Source organism: Etheostoma spectabile, chromosome 19, assembly GCF_008692095.1.
Source record: "Etheostoma spectabile isolate EspeVRDwgs_2016 chromosome 19, UIUC_Espe_1.0, whole genome shotgun sequence".
Classification (NCBI taxonomy): domain Eukaryota; kingdom Metazoa; phylum Chordata; class Actinopteri; order Perciformes; family Percidae; genus Etheostoma; species Etheostoma spectabile.
The window spans coordinates 6,272,498-6,290,144 of NC_045751.1; the positions used below are offsets into that span (position 1 = coordinate 6,272,498).

Consider the following 17,647-nt stretch of genomic DNA (forward strand, 5'->3'; position numbering starts at 1 on the left):
TTTCAACTGTGAATTATATAAAAAAACACATATATATTAGGTGAGAGTTATACATCAAGCAAACACATATATTTTGCTGTGAGTTATATTTCAAGCAGTACATATATTTGTAGCTATAGCTTTGTGTTTCTTGGGTTTTCAACTGAACCCCCGTTCAACACACACATATTTCACGACTTTGTGGTGATGTCTGAAGTTCTACCATGGACCCTGTAACGTGGTTACCTTGTTTCAAGCCGTTCTAGCGTGGTATAGAAAGCCTGCGGGAAGACTCGGCTCCATTTGGGCCAGTTCTCATTAATATTCAACCAGCTAAGCTGCTTGACTCTGATTGGCTAACAGCTAGCCAATGAGAGCCAGGCTATCAGCACCCGTGAATAGTAATGAGCTCAGGCAACACGACGTCAGACTGAGCTGATTCTCCTAATTTTTTTCAGTGGATAGAGCAGACAGAGGCAGTAGCGGTTCATTTTCAGATTCACCACATAACCCACACACATGTGACCTAACATATTTAAAAAAAAAAGCAAGTTAAAAGGGTTTCGTGGTGACTAAACATAACTTAACAAACTAAACTAAAATTCTCTAGATAACTTTAGCCGTTCCTTAGTCTCAATTTGCCAGACATTCCTTCACAGCTCTGAGGAGGAGGGTCTAACTAGCTAGTCCATATAGCATTCCGGGATGGAAGAAAAACGTTCTCTAGTTTATCGGCATTTCTGCATGCGAATCACAATCGTCTTGGGCGGTGCTAAGCTCCGTACTCAATGACGGAGACGCTGCAAAATAACCTCGGGAAGGAACTTGTTTCGGTGGAACATGTGTACGTTCAGAAGTAGTTTTAGCCGTGCAACAGGAACCTCAGATTGGACAGATAGTCTAGCTAGCTGTCTGGATTTACCCTGCAGAGACCTGAGGACCAGGTAACCATAGTCCTCAGATTGGACAGATAGTCTAGCTAGCTGTCTGGATTTACCCTGCAGAGACCTGAGGACCAGGTAACCATAGTCCTCAGATTGGACAGATAGTCTAGCTAGCTGTCTGGATTTACCCTGCAGAGATCTGAGGACCAGGTAACCATAGTCCTCAGATTGGACAGATAGTCTAGCTAGCTGTCTGGATTTACCCTGCAGAGATCTGAGGACCAGGTAACCATAGTCCTCAGATTGGACAGATAGTCTAGCTAGCTGTCTGGATTTACCCTGCAGAGATCTGAGGACCAGGTAACCATAGTCCTCTTATTGGACAGATAGTCTAGCTAGCTGTCTGGATTTACCCTGCAGAGATCTGAGGACCAGGTAACCATAGTCCTCAGATTGGACAGATAGTCTAGCTAGCTGTCTGGATTTACCCTGCAGAGATCTGAGGACCAGGTAACCATAGTCCTCAGATTGGACAGATAGTCTAGCTAGCTGTCTGGATTTACCCTGCAGAGACCTGAGGACCAGGTAACCATAGTCCTCAGATTGGACAGATAGTCCAGCTAGCTGTCTGGATTTACCCTGCAGAGACCTGAGGACCAGGTAACCATAGTCCTCACATTGGACAGATAGTCCAGCTAGCTGTCTGGATTTACCCTGCAGAGACCTGAGGACCAGGTTACCATAGTCCTCAGATATCTACCGGTGTGGAAATTCCAACACAAAGTAAGAGAAAGGTAACGGACACCGGACCAAAAAAGGAGACGTCACATTGGCGCGCGCATGCCCGGATGCGTCCACTGTAAAACGGCCGTCAGGCAGCACCGGAGCGGTCCCAGAAGTGGAACTTTGTGGACGTAGACTAGCTATTCCTTCCTAAACAAAACATGATGTTGTTTGCCAGCTGCACATTCAGTTAGACTAACGTTACTTATGATTCTGCAGAGAATTTCAACAACTTCTTTCCTCTGCGACTACAACCAGACGAGTTTTTATCCACAGGCTGTCCCTATAACGAACACCAGTCCACCGTGTGAGGACTGCCACTTTAACTAGCAGTTAATGGATGTAAAGCCTTTTTTTCTTTTAATACGCAACACACTTAATAAGTACTTAAATATATAATCACAAGTATATTGTTTTATAATGAATAACATCCCTAATTTGATTTGCCCACATTTTGAGTTATCAGGTTCCCTTCTATTGCAAAACGTGACCTCCATTAAAAACCCCTCTGACTTGTCACAAGAAATTATATTCAGCGCTCTGTTTCCATTTCTTTGTACTCAGGCAGAGATGCCGAGCAGCTGGCCTACATTACAAAGTACCTGAAGGCGGTGGCCATGTTCCGAGACTACGACGACGTCTCTCAGGATCCAGATTACACTCGGGTCAGTCGTTACATCATTTTGACGTTTTTGGCAGTTTTAATATAGGTTTTTTTTAATTATAGTTTTCTCTTAAAAAGGTAAAATAGTGTTTGTATTTGTGCCAAAAAGACACAACAGAGTGACATGCCCACATCCTGATTACACTGTAAGAAAGACCACACCAGTTGTAACCTGACACTAAACACAAACAACATAATAAAACTAGAAAATTCCGCAGAAATTTTATCAGTGTGCCTACTACTTGGTGCACATCCGAACAGCAAATAAACTTAATAAAAAATAATAAGTGTCTTAACCCTTCAGAGATATAACTCTTTAAACCTATTTAAGATGTTAGGACGTGTGTGTGTCTGTCTGTGTGTGTGTCTGAGAGAGAGGGAGACAGATGGATGTCCACAGACAGACATACAAAGTATGGTTGCCTGGTTACTAAGGACCAAAAGGAAGCCTTTCCTCTCTGTGATGTCATCTCTTTGATATGTAGTCAGTTAACGACTGCACCTGGCACCTGCTGTTTACCAGCTATTCAGAGACTGATCAGCTCTCAAACAAATGATCATATCACCAAAAGGATACAAGATATCAATTAATTGAGGTTCTCGTGTGCACCACAAGGCCCTTGTGAACGTATTGATATAAAAATTTATGTGGATAACTTTAAAATGTGGCGTATCAGCGATGTAAAAAGTCCTTCGCTCTGCGTTTTGCTCAGAAATGTGGACGATGTTTAACATTACAGTGAATGGAGGAAAATGTGGAACTGTTCTCATTGAAAGGTCGCTGAGCGGAAGTATACATCATATCACATAAATGAGCACATTGGATGAAACTAGACAAGAATACCTACGTTTGATGTATAAATTGTCCATGACAAGTTAGAATTGTTGGCGTGGGGGCAAGTTTATAGAGAAAAAAAAAGATAACTTTTTTAGTCTCCCCACTCTGTCCCCCACTCTAGCTCCGAACATTCCGCCACATACACACACATTGGAAAATCTGAGCCGGTCTGAAACGGGACGATACGTAAACCGGGATTTTGGAGAAACCGTGCTTGATATCTGAACGCCCATTCAGCCCAATAAACACCAAAGTCTTGTCTTCGGTTAAACTTTTAATCAGTTTTCTACGTTAAAGTATGGCGACGCAGCACGGTCCCAAAGAGGGGGGTTTTTGTGCGATGTTGAGAGATTTCCCGAACATTTCCCCATTCATGTCTATGGACATTTTTGGCCGTATTTTTGCCGATTTCGGTAAAACCCGCGGCAAATCTTGTTGAAAAGTCATAGCCCGCCATTCCCGATCAATACCCACATTTCGGTGTAATGTGTTGCGCGTGTTGGCAACGCTTTGGGACTAGTAGTGGGACAAAAAACAGGCGGAATAATAATATAATATGGGCAATAATAGTCATTGTGCCGAGTGCTGCTATTGCAGCACCACGGCACACTGAATTAACAAAATAACGAGTTGCAACAGAAAAGAATAAATTGCCAACATGTTTTTGTCATTTTAAAATGGTGAGGCAAAGATAGATGAAATGAACCACCAGTACATCCTGATCTCTCTCTCTCTCTCTCTCTCTCTCCTCTCTCTCTCTCTCTCTCTCTCTCTCTCTCTCTCTCTCATTGTAGAGCTGGATCTGAGCGCCGTGGTTCCATGCTGTATCGGGCCAAAAGACCTCAGGACAGAATTTCTGTGTCTGACATGAAAACGGACTTTGAAAGCTGCCTGGGAGCAAAGGTCGGTACCAGTACGCTCTCATGCATCACAGAACAATCAAGAACTAGTGTGGAAAAAAGGATAAACATAAAATATGATGTACAAGCATGTACAGGCCGAGGTGCAAGTTTAAGTATCACATTAAGAACGTGTATATGTAATTTTCTAACAACTTGTCAGTAAGGTTGGGGAAAAAATCGCAATACCTTTTGGTACAGATCCTAGACTGTAAAATATGAAGGGACAAAGCATCCAGTTTGACTCCTTAAACCTGCTTTCTATCTGATCTCCTGCAGGGGGGACTCCTTAAACCTGCTTTCTATCTGATCTCCTGCAGGGGGGGACTCCTTAAACCTGCATTCTATCTGAATTCCTGCAGGGGCAGACTCCTTAAACCTGCATTCTATCTGAATTCCTGCAGGGGGGACTCCTTAAACCTGCTTCCTATCTGATCTCCAGCAGGGGGAGACTCCTTAAACCTGCTTCCTATCTGATCTCCAGCAGGGGGAGACTCCTTAAACCTGCATCCTATCTGATCTCTAGCAGGGGGAGACTCCTTAAACCTGCATCCTATCTGATCTCCTGCAGGGGGGGACTCCTTAAACCTGCTTCCTATCTGATCTCCAGCAGGGGGAGACTCCTTAAACCTGCTTTATATCTGATCTCCAGCAGGGGGAGACTCCTTAAACCTGCATCCTATCTGAATTCCTGCAGGGGGGGACTCCTTAAACCTGCTTCCTATCTGATCTCTAGCAGGGGGGGACTCCTTAAACCTGCTTCCCATCTAAATTCCTGCAGGGGGGGACTCCTTAAACCTGCTTCCTATCTGAATTCCTGCAGAGGGGGAGTCCTTAAACCTGCTTCCTATCTGAATTCCTGCAGGGGGGGGGACTCCTTAAACCTGCTTCCTATCTGAATTCCTGCAGGGGCAGACTCCTTAAACCTGCTTCCTATCTGATCTCCAGCAGGGGCAGACTCCTTAACCTGCTTCCTATCTGATCTACAGCAGGGGGAGACTCCTTAAACCTGCATCCTATCTGATCTCCAGCAGGGGGAGACTCCTTAAACCTGCTTTATATCTGATCTCCAGCAGGGGGAGACTCCTTAAACCTGCATCCTATCTGAATTCCTGCAGGGGGGACTCCTTAAACCTGCTTCCTATCTGATCTCTAGCAGGGGGGACTCCTTAAACCTGCTTCCTATCTAAATTCCTGCAGGGGGGGACTCCTTAAACCTGCTTCCTATCTGAATTCCTGCAGAGGGGAGTCCTTAAACCTGCTTCCTATCTGAATTCCTGCAGGGGGGGGGACTCCTTAAACCTGCTTCCTATCTGATCTCTAGCAGGGGGAGACTCCTTAAACCTGCTTTATATCTGATCTCCAGCAGGGGGAGACTCCTTAAACCTGCTTCCTATCTGATCTCCAGCAGGGGGAGACTCCTTAAACCTGCTTCCTATCTGATCTCCAGCAGGGGGAGACTCCTTAAACCTGCTTCCTATCTGATCTCCAGCAGGGGGAGACTCCTTAAACCTGCATCCTATCTGATCTCTAGCAGGGGGAGACTCCTTAAACCTGCTTCCTATCTGATCTCCAGCAGGGGGAGACTCCTTAAACCTGCTTTATATCTGATCTCCAGCAGGGGGAGACTCCTTAAACCTGCTTTCTATCTGATCTCCAGAAGGGGGAGACTCCTTAAACCTGCATCCTATCTGATCTCTAGCAGGGGGAGACTCCTTAAACCTGCTTCCTATCTGATCTCTAGCAGGGGGAGACTCCTTAAACCTGCATTATCTGATCTCCAGCAGGGGAGACTCCTTAAACCTGCTTTATATCTGATCTCCAGCAGGGGGACTCCTTAAACCTGCTTCCTATCTGATCTCTAGCAGGGGGAGACTCCTTAAACCTGCATTATCTGAATTCCAGCAGGTGGAGACTCCTTAAACCTGCTTTCTATCTGAATTCCAGCAGGGGGAGACTCCTTAAACCTGCTTCCTATCTGATCTCCTGCAGGGGGAGACTCCTTAAACCTGCTTTCTATCTGATCTCCAGAAGGGGGAGACTCCTTAAACCTGCTTTCTATCTGATCTCCAGAAGGGGGAGACTCCTTAAACCTGCATCCTATCTGATCTCTAGCAGGGGGAGACTCCTTAAACCTGCTTCCTATCTGATCTCTAGCAGGGGGAGACTCCTTAAACCTGCTTTATATCTGATCTCCAGCAGGGGGAGACTCCTTAAACCTGCTTCCTATCTGATCTCTAGCAGGGGGAGACTCCTTAAACCTGCATTATCTGATCTCCAGCAGGGGGAGACTCCTTAAACCTGCTTCCTATCTGATCTCTAGCAGGGGGAGACTCCTTAAACCTGCATTATCTGATCTCCAGCAGGGGGAGACTCCTTAAACCTGCTTTATATCTGATCTCCAGCAGGGGGAGACTCCTTAAACCTGCTTTATATCTGATCTCCAGCAGGGGGAGACTCCTTAAACCTGCATCCTATCTGATCTCCAGCAGGGGGAGACTCCTTAAACCTGCTTCCTATCAGATCTCTAGCAGGGGCAGACTCCTTAAACCTGCTTTCTACCTGACTTCCAGCAGGGGGAGACTCCTTAAAGGAGAATTCCAGTCTATTCCAACATGTATCTCTGTTGTTTGTACATTAGGAGGTCTGTCAGTAGAGAGAAAAACAAAACCAATCAGGGCTGCCTACACAGAGTTATCCTCCCGCTAGAGTTAGCACCCAACAGACTTAAATGGGGCAAGTTTTAAATGCATTTCTAGCCTCTAAACATGTTCAAAATGTCATTAAAAGTGCCGACTCATGTGAAGTGATTCCTTCGGAGTGAATACAGTAAATCTGACTGCAGTAGATGTGAAAGAAGCGTCGCTAATTCAGCTCTGTTTTTGTTCTGCGTAAGATAGTTTGGGATTTTTAACAACATTTTGTCATTGTTAGCCTTTTGTATGTGGTTGCTTTCTGGCTAGACATTTAATATTTGATTTTTTGAAATGTTGCTTCTTTTGTAAAATAAAGTAGTGTGCTAAATCTAATCTAAGCTTAAAGTATAGTTTTGGAATTGTTAGGAAAAACTCAAATATCAGCTCAAGTATAAAAACAACAACACGCAGCCCTTTTTCATCAGTAATGGCTTTGAACGTGCGTTCACGACTCAGTTGCTGTTACTTGCAGGGTGCTGTTTGACTCCACAAAGTAACTTGTTCCATGTCGGTCTGGGACATTTTCAGCAAGGCTTCAAGGGTTTCCAGGTGGCGCCGGAGCATCACGGCACCGCGGTCCCCTTCCAGTTCGATGGAAAAGAGTACACGTTAAGCCACGGCTCCGTGGTCATCGCCGCCATCACCAGCTGCACCAACACGAGCAACCCGTCCGTCATGCTCGGAGCCGGTGGGTGCGCAGCACCTCTCTTAGAGGCATTTCTGGGATATCTGGGATTTTGGGCAGGTGGATTCTCTGTTTACTCCCAATTATTCGACAAAGTTGTAAAAGTGAAATGCTTTTCTTCCAGGCTCCTTGCGAAAAAGCGATAGAGCGCGGCCTGAGCGTGAAGCCGTACATAAAGACCAGCCTGTCACCAGGCAGCGGCGTGGTCACCACCTACCTGAAGGAGAGCGGTGTCATGGACTACCTCTTTCAGCTGGGGTGAGCTGCTCAAATTCCTCTTTCAGCCAGTTGTCTATGTGGATAATCCGAACACAGTGTTTCTCCTCGTTAGTGAAGTGGTGGCCCGCCACGGCAAAATTTCTACTGCCACAGTATCAGAAATAGGGCAGACGCACAATGTAGTTGCGGGTTTATTTCAAATTGTCCTGCTACCATAGTGCAATACAATTTAACAACAAGGAGAACTATCCAGAGGTTATTGGGCCAGTCCAGTTTAATGCCACATGCTGTTGTGTTGTGGTTGCTTATTGCCAAACTGTTCACTTTCTTCCGAGTTGACTGTTAAACCCACAGCTCCACCAAAACCGTCACCGTGGTGTGTCCGTTCTAATTGAGCAATGTTCAACTTGTCAGTTCTGTTGGTGGGGGGGGGGGGTGGTGGGACCTACCCCCAACTGCTAAAAGAAAATCCTTAAAGAAACACTGAATCATGTTCTATGGGAAGTTCAACATAGTCCACATGATAGCTTTTATTTATTTTTTTAAAGATTGTTTTGGAGCATTTTAGGCCTTTTATGTTGACAGGACAGCTGAAGACATGAAAGGGGGGTTGGGGGGGGGGGGGGGGGGGGGCGAACCTGGGGTTAAATACATGGGCGCCCGCTCTACCAATTGAGCTACCCGCGTGCCCTTACTAGCTTTTTTTTTACTACTTAGATTTTATAACAAAATGTTCTCTGTTGTGGAGATGGCTCACAAACTCATAGATTACAGGATTGAGTTCCACACTTTTTGACACCTGAGCAAAGTTCACTGGATCCACCGAGGAAGAAAAATGTTGGCCAATAAGTAAAAGGAAATTACAGTTTTAAACTACCTCTGACTACATCTTGGTTAAAAATCAATCAGAAATCTCAGAAAATACATAAACTGGTGGCTGCCTCACAAATCAGTTATTGGCCCCGTTTGATTGACAGTATATTTTACATAACGTCAGAGTACAAGAACGGACAATATGAATTAAAATCACCTGTAATCAGAGGTGTCAAAAGTATTCCCATTCATTACTCCGGTAGAAGTATAGATACTAGGGTTAAAAAAGACGTCTGTTGAAGTATCAACTCAAGCTTTTTACTCAAGTGTAAAAGTACTGGTTTCAAAACTACTTCAAGTATAAAAGCAAAAGTAATGTGAGGGGAGTAAAAATAATATCAAAATGCTTTTTCAAATTCGATGGGGAGTTTTTCGCTTGTGGTACTTGGGTTTTGATTTTCCATCCAACCACTTTGAAAAATGCCAAAATATATATATATATATATATATATATATATATATATTTTATACTTCTCATCCAACCACAGTCAAATTCTCAAAAATTCAAAATCCACATATGGATGGCGCGATTTATCTGGATAGGTTTTAGTTTTTTGGTGTTTTTCTTTTTCTTTTCTTTTTTTGTGATGAGAAGCTGGAATGAAAATAGCCGAACGGAAATAGGAGTACCGAGTCTATTTTTTTTTTTAAATGTAATGGGTAGAAAGTACATATAATTGCTTGAAATGTGATTTAGTAGTAGTAAAACGTCTGCTGTAAAATAATAACTCCAGTAAAGTATGGATGGATACCCAAAATTTCTACTTAAAGTAAACTTGACACCGCTGTAAGAAATGTTACATCAATTCCAGTATATATTAATATATGTGAAACATTTTTGAAAAATGATATCGAGACCCTGTTTATCGATGCAACTAGATGTTGATGAATGTCTCTATTGACTCATCCAATACCTGACAAATGAAGGTACGTTACATGATCACATTGATACAAACATCCTGTATAATCCAATATTTCCATGAGCATTAAAGGGTTGAAATAAAACCTTTGGATTCAAAAATAATTGCGTTCTTGCAACGACCATATTAGCACTAAGTTCAAGTCTCACTGCTGTCGTTGTTAATAAAAGTAAAGTTACCACTGTTAGACTGAGCACGGAGTTTACCGCTGAACTTGTCAACCACTTCCCGATGATTCATATTAGAGCTGTGCAATTCATCGAAACGTAACCGTGATTAGGATCTCTCCTCCCAATGAGCAAAAAAACCCCAGAGTAATCGAGAAACAATTACTCAGCCCGTCACGTTTTGCCAGTACACTCTTATTTTCTCTCGTGTTCTGATATGAAGTCTAAATAGGAAAAGCGTTAAGGCAAATTTCACAGTTCTTACTGTGGATTTATTTCCCTTTTCCCACTGTTTGAGTTCACTAATTGCGACATCTTTCCAGAAGTCGACAAGTAATCACGTTCAGTTGTCGTGACTATGTTTTGGTTTACATAATCCAGCGGCTCGAGTACGAACGTGACATGACCAGGCGTCTCTCGCGCTGCCGCGGAAGTCACTATGAAGCACTTTGAAGATATGTGCTCGCCTTGTAAACGAAATCATTTTGTGTTTCCCGTTAGCTTCGAGGTCGTCGGCTACGGTTGCATGACGTGTATAGGCAACAGCGGGCCCCTCCCCGAGCCGGTGGTGAGCGCCATAACCCAGGTACCCGGAGGCTGTTACATCATCCCCCGCTGTCATTTCACATCTCAAATCACCCATGAGCTCTCTCTCTCGTCCTTCTTTGACTTGTTGTTTTCCCCAAGCACGTTTCACTCTTCATGTCCTGTCACAAGAACATTAAATGCACCGAACCCACCTTTGCTCTTTTCCTTTTAGTCTGCCTGTTACTCTTTTTCTCCTTTTTTAGATTTTTATTTACGAGCCATGTAGATGCACACCTCATTTCAAAATATAAACGCATGCATCATTTTCTGTCGTGTCCTCTTTTGACTTATTCATTTAACCCTCGTGTTGTCTTAACTTTCTGGACCCTTTCAAACAATTGAGATAACATACAGTATATGTTTAGGGAATGCAATCAGTCTCTACTGAAACACAATTAAAAATGGAAGTGGGATTTGGTTTTTTTTGTCATTTTGTGTTATAATTCATGTTAAAAAAAAACAACCACTGTGTGGTCATTCTTATCTTTGAAAAAACACAAGTGGTCATATCCAGAATCATTTTCTGAATTGAGTCCGAAATACACGTTTATCAACGTAAATAAGGCAAGGCCGTTGATTTTCAAGTAGAAAAATGTATATTTGTACCACTTTTCTTCTTGTAAAAGTGTTAAATGGGTCAAGGGTCAAATGGCAACGCACATTAATGAACATGCCAGTGTTAGGCATCTGGCTAAGTGTAAATTGTAGTCCCTTGGCGAGAAGGTTGCAACCCATTTAATGTGCCACGTTTGCTTTAATTCGTCTTTTAGGGAGACCTGGTCGCTGCAGGCGTCCTATCAGGGAACCGGAACTTCGAAGGGCGAGTCCACCCCAACACCAGAGCCAACTACCTGGCTTCTCCGCCGCTAGTCATCGCCTACGCTATAGCCGGCACCGTGAGGATAGACTTTGAGAAAGAACCCATTGGTGAGTTGGTTTTCAATATTTTGGGGGTGACCACCACGAGAGCAATAACTCACACATTGAAAAAAAACAACACTAGTCCTTATGTCGAGCAATTGGGCAATGTAGCCTGCTCCTTAGCGCCGCTTGAGGCTCGAAGCTACTTTAGCTGCTACTAGCATTAAATGCCGCTCTAATAATTGAAGGTTGGGGAGCTTTGACAGGGGTGTGGCCGCGGCGTTTCCACGGTTTATCAGTGTCATTACCCGATCCGAGTCACGTGCACGTGTGAGTCGTGCATTCGTCTGGTTGTTTGATTGCTAACGTTAGCTCAAAGCGCCAGTCAACTGACGGCCTTTGTTGTGTTTGATGCTAACTCGTAGCCAGCAGTGAACCCACTTTGTTAAGTAGGGCCATTTTTACCGGGTTAGGGTTACTGTGTGACATCACAGAAGTCTCTCGTGAGCATCTCGCATGCCACTCGTCGCAATGTGACGCGTGCGCGATTCACATCTGCTAATGACAGTAGCACAGTTAATCCCACGACAAGACCACCAGCAACATGCTACTGCTAACGATATCCTCTGAACTTAAAGTGAAGCACTGTCGCTGTCATGCACGCGGCTCAGTATTTTACGAGGGGGAGGGGCTGTGTGATGAAAGCACTTTGGATTTCATCTACCCGGGCAGGTCTCAATCTACCTGGTCATGGCGCCCAAGTAGAACCTATGTATCGGCAACACTGCTCTGATTCAGCAACCCTCTGTTTTTGTTCTTTTTTTTTCTTTTCCCTGTCCAATGTGAGTCCGACAAGACTCGAGTGCAATGCCAATTCATCGGTGCTGTACTCCACCACTGCTTTTGATTGATGAGCTGGTATTTTTTAGCAGCGACTGCAAAAGCGCCGCCAGCCTCTGCGCCTTTCCTGCAGACACTCGGAGAAGCCATCAGCGGTTGCCCATGCCTGCTTGGTCCTGGCTGTCGGCCCCGCGGGCATGCGTCACTACGCATACCGGTTAGAGTGGTCACGCTCTGTCAGCGTCGCCCACAACCCCTCACACCTGTCATTCCACACTGCAGCAACCTAGCAGAAAGTGAAGGCTGTATTTCATTTCATATCATTTTAAGAAGAAGAAAAATGCAGGGGGGAAAAAAAACAACAACAAAAATGCAGAAGAAAAATCGACAAAGACGTTGTAAAAGGTGAGAAAGAACTTCGGGAAAAGTTAGGAAACATTGAACAGTGACGACAAAAGTCGGAGAAAGCTTCAAGAACTTCAAAACAACAAACAAAAACAATCTTAAGGAGGTTTTAAATCAAAATGTTGAACCCAGAAAAACTAAGTGTTGGTCTACGGGAAGACTGATAATTTATTATAATTTAAATTTTTTTATTGACAACAGTCTCATTGCTATTATTATTATCACTGTTATTGTTATCTTATGCTGTATTCTTGCCAAAACTGCTGCTGGAAACTTCAATTTCCTTGCTCCGCCCCCGGCCACTCATACCCTCCCGCAACGTGGAGAGACACCGGTCCACACTGCTGACATTTGTCTACAGTTTTAGATGTTATTTGCACAGCTGGATTTTGTTAACCATGAATGGAAAAGTTGCATTTGTGCTATTTTTGTTGGTTGTTGGTGGATGTAACTTCAGTTCTGGCATGCAAGACGACGCCTGTTGGACCCGGGAGAGAGCTGGGACCCATGGCCAGATTATCGTAGCTCATAAAAAGGCAGAGTAGTGACGATACAGACATACAGTACATGAGATCCTGCAGGAAAAACCCTGAAGGAGTCAGCTCTGAGAGTACAGACTCTTCACTGATAAACCAGAGAATGGCACGGGAACAATCGGCGTTATGGTTTAAGAAAGTTTTGTGTCCTCTCCATCCCTCTTTTAATCAGTCTTATTGTTGTTGAAAACAACTAAAGGAGCTTTCTTAGAGATGGGACTTTTGTTTTAGATCTATATTATATTTATTTTAGATCATCTTTCATCTCCTGAAGCTGTATATTCAGGGAAGGAAACCCTGTCTTTGCATTTTATTTTGACAGTCTGTTTATTAAAACACGTGAGGGTTGTGACATCTCATATAACACTTTGTAAAGTGTGTGTGTGTGTGTGTGTGTGTGTGTGTGTGTGTGTGTGTCAGCCGCCGAAAAATACCAAGATACGAGTCCATATCGCCCAGCCCTAGGCCAAACATGGACTGTGTAGAAGTGTATTTTCACAATGGGATGCTGTTGCGTTGGCTACCGTCTTTTGGATTGTAAAATGACATTTTCCCATCACCCCTGTTACAATCTGATTCACCAAACCGCTTGATTGATTTAAAGAGATCCCTTTCAGGGTTAGTCCGTGAATGCAATAGTGACTATTGTGGTTGCAATGCATCTGAATGTCAGTTCCAAGGGGACCTAGTGTATCATGCGCATTTTCAGGCTCCTACTTGTATTTTGTGTTCCTTCTAGAACATGTTTGCATGCTTTTTATTCAAAAAACTTTACTTTTCTCATACTGCCCATGGCCGCTGCACCTGTACTCACCCTCTGTCCGAGACGCTCTCTTGTAGCGCCTGTCTCTTCAAGCTGTCCGCTCCACTGAACTCACACAATCGGCCCTCCACTCTCTCCTTCCTTTAAGAATGAGCAAGTGCAAAAGTGACTGACTGTCGACCATCTTTAACATTTTCTCAGGCAGCGCATCCCGTCCTCTGCCTCACTGCTCAGGCAGCAGCTCTAGCTTTCTTTTAGTTTGAAACCCCCCCCCCCCCCCCAAAAAAGGAGCCCGTCGAGACCACATCCAAAAGGGTTTGTGAGCTGTGCACTTAAGATGGAAACACAATAAATCTCCTATTTTGAACTGTGCATCCAACAGAATACGCTAGTCTGCCTCCCCACAAAGAGCAGCTGGACCAAAACTCCTACTGAACTTAGCGATCAACCATTTTCAAAGACAACAAAATATAATCAAACCCAGTCAACGGTGGCAAGACTGTACCTTAGTTATTAAATCCACAGTCCAGTGTAAGCAATCTGGCTCTTCTGTGGCCACGGGACTGTCATTTGTGAGACCCCCGCAACATAGCGCGAGCAGACTATATATTTCACAATTATTGCTTCTGTCAGACCCTCTACAGATCTCGACATTTCTGACTACGCTTGATGGCAGCTTAATTAACTTAATTTTACAGAGAAGCGGGAAAAGAAAGCCGGAATCTTGTTATGATGTATGTTGTGATGTCTGCGAGCTACTGGGACCTTGAATTTCCCTTTGGGATCGATAAAGTATCGCGTGATCGCAGTAGACTTACCGTGAAAAAAAATGTTTAGAAGAATTCTGTGAATCATTAGAGCTTGAATTGCGATTTTTGAATCCATTTTTTTTTTGCACACCCCTAGTGTTTACTAGTAGTTTGCTACGTTTACTATACGGGACTCTCCGACCGCCTACAACACTCACATGCACAGACACACAGACTCCTGCCTGTTTTGCAGGATTAGAGGATCTTTGAAGCTTGCTTTTTTTCCCGCCAAGTGGACACACTGGGTCTGCATCAAGCCACTGGTTCACGTTTTTTGGAGTTTGTGAGCACGCCACAGACCGCTCTCGCATGGACGCTAATGTCACGTCCTTCCTTTTCCCATAGCTCTTTCCAGCTGAATTTCCTCTTCCCAAAGTCCTCTCACCTTGTCCAAAGTCCTTGTTTTGCCCGCTTTGGCATGTCTTCCGATGTCCTGCTGTGGCTGCTGTTTCTCCACCACTAAAGGCCAAATTATGCTCTTGCGCTAAATCGACGCTGTGGATATGTACGTTGTTACGTGTATTGACAGACCCTTCGCCGTAGCCTGACCTGCGCCTCTTAAAAAGATGTGACTACACGTCGCGGCGACAACTCTGATCTTTTGGGCCGTGGCTTGGTAGCATTGTATTTTCCACTACTCATTTCCGGGATCTCCTTCACCGTAAACGTGCAATTAAGGAGAGGCTTAACTTTTCCTGCTACAGAAAGCACGGGGGAGACACTCACTGTGCCTCCGAGTCAGTACTTGCTTCAAAGCTAATCCCCGTCACTCTCTCCCCAGCTCGACTACACACTCCCCATGCATACACACACACGTGACACACCAACCCGATAATCGGCCGTCCAACAGTCTGGCGAGGTCGGGAGTGGCCGTCAGCCTTCCTTTTGGCCGACCTGACATAACCAGTTGGAAGGCGGGCACTGTCGACAGTTGGACTCAAATGGCCAATCTGATTGGTGGAGCGCCAACCCGGAAACGAGGAGCGGGATGAGCGGGACCAGAGTCTCTCAAAATCTGACAACTCTTTTAAACTGACCTTCGTTGATCTGAAATAAAGACCGATTCAGAAGCTGCCCGGCCTGTTTCTCCTTAAAATGTTTTCAGAAACACGTTTCAATGAGTAAGATATAGTAAAATATGAGATCCTATTCTGAACAAGCCGCCACGACAGTCTGGCTTTGAATTTCCACAGAAACCAGACCCATGGTTTTCATTTTTTGGCGACAATACAGATTAGTGCCGCCTGCTGTAATGGAGACATATTACATCTCATTGCTTTGGTGTGTTCGAGGCACTTTTTTGACCAACTCGGGGAGAACGATCAGTCCAAATGCCTTTTCTGCTGAGGGTCGGCCGTCTGGCCGGTGTGTCAGGGCCTTAAAGACATGTGCTAGAACTACGCAGACACCTGTTCATTTTGAACCCTTAGGCCACTTATGTAGGCTATGGTAAAAACTCTGCCTAGAGCCCCTGCAGAAGCATAACTCCGCCTTAACACTTGCCTTTGCTTTTAGCCAAGATATCCTGTTTGAAGTTCAAACCCGTCTCAAGACCCTCTTGACCATGCTGCATTTTCCAAACAATGTCAGCATGCTTGAGTCCAGTTTTTGCTCGCTGAACTCCGTAAGCTGGACTTCCCCTTCTGCTGCTGCAACAGGTGGTGCAGATGCCTGGATAGCCCACGATTCCGAAAGACCCCTTAAGTTTCGATTATTGGATGCGGTCCCAGCCACTTGTCATTGTAGTCGAGGGAACTGACCTCCATTGCCAGTTTCAATGCTAAATGATGTGGACCTCGTAGCCAGTCAGTGGCCACAGCAACCGAGGGAGCAAACCCAACTCTAGACAAGAGTTTAAGGGTTTGTACTTTACTTGATGGTTTCTTCTTCTCAGCTACTTGGTTTTGCGTTACTGAGATTTGCATCGTACCTCCGTTCCAAGCTCAATAACTGGCGCTTTTTAAACAGTCAGAATGTTTTCTGTCTAGAATCGGCATCCACTTTGTCATTGTAAGTACAAAATATATAGCACATTGCACATTGTTGCATATGTACAGGTGTGTAGCAGCATCACTGGACGAAAGTGCTTGTAAAAACGGTACCTGAATCTGGAGGTGTGTGTTCGGGCCTCCCAGAGGGTTAATATACCTTTTTCATGGCAGACATTTTGACTCTTCATGATGGGAAAAGCACAACTGAAATTTATAACGATGACTCCGTTCCATCAAGTGTACCTTAAGCTATTTCAGTGAGCCCGCATACACAATACCAGGGCCTCTCCTCAGTGGAATGTGAATACACCAGTGCTTTTCCTACTATGGCACATCAATCTGTGTGTTGTGAAAAAGGTCTCTAGGTTGAAGAGGTGATGGCCAGGATGGGTGGAGTCTTTGAAGATGAGTCTACTCTGAACTTCCAGTCTTCCCTTTACTACAGAAATGCTTCTAGACTTGCTTAGCTTGACTCTTCATTCTTTGCATTTTGTGTGATGTCATCAGGTCAGCCTTGGTGTTGATTGAAACTTGTGATTTTAAATCTTTGGTGTTTAGCTTCACAGCCCAAATAACTGCTGTGCTCGATGCATTACCCAAAGGTCGTTTGACGTTTTCTTATTCCCGCCCTCGTGTCCTCTGTAGGCGTTGACTCTGAAGGCAAAGACATTTTCCTGAGGGACATCTGGCCCACACGGGAGGAGATCCAGGCTGTGGAGAGAACCTTTGTCATCCCGTCCATGTTCAAAGAAGTCTATGAGAAGATCGAGGTAGCGTAACCTTTAGTCTGTTGGGGAAATAAAAATGGGCAAGCGTTCCAACAGTGTGTTTGAATCTTTTGGGATCTTGCTGTGTTGTTTTGTTTCAGAAAGTGAACGAACGCTGGAACTCTCTGGTGGCTCCCTCTGACAAGCTGTATACCTGGGATCCCAAGTCCACCTACATCAAGTCACCGCCGTTCTTCGACGGTTTGGTAAATAGAAAATATGCACCAATCCCCCTAAACACATGGAACAACTATAATTAGTTAAGTCCAAGGCTGCCATTAGGTCATTAAATCTACTATTGTATTTTCCACTTACTTGCTAGGACATAATGATGATTTAGAGCAAGTCCACTTTTGATTTTTGTGTTTGTAAATGTCAGACTAACCCCAATTTGCAATGGCAATGAAAACGCGTATTCTGACACAATGGAAATAAATGTGAAATTTACATTTTTATTGTTTTGTTTTTTTTCTTTACGCA

The 17,647-nt window shown here is 44.3% G+C and overlaps 1 protein-coding gene across 1 annotated transcript in view; it reads left to right on the top strand.

The window, feature by feature from the left end:
* Nucleotides 1-17,647, top strand: part of LOC116707307 (cytoplasmic aconitate hydratase-like) — a 32,311-nt gene that overhangs the window by 7,866 nt on the left and 6,798 nt on the right. The window contains 9 exon segments of the mRNA XM_032544624.1: nucleotides 2,211-2,312; nucleotides 3,937-3,981; nucleotides 3,984-4,051; nucleotides 7,272-7,439; nucleotides 7,553-7,686; nucleotides 10,109-10,193; nucleotides 10,966-11,122; nucleotides 17,046-17,170; nucleotides 17,269-17,373. Of these exon segments, the coding sequence (XP_032400515.1) occupies nucleotides 2,211-2,312; nucleotides 3,937-3,981; nucleotides 3,984-4,051; nucleotides 7,272-7,439; nucleotides 7,553-7,686; nucleotides 10,109-10,193; nucleotides 10,966-11,122; nucleotides 17,046-17,170; nucleotides 17,269-17,373 (989 nt within the window).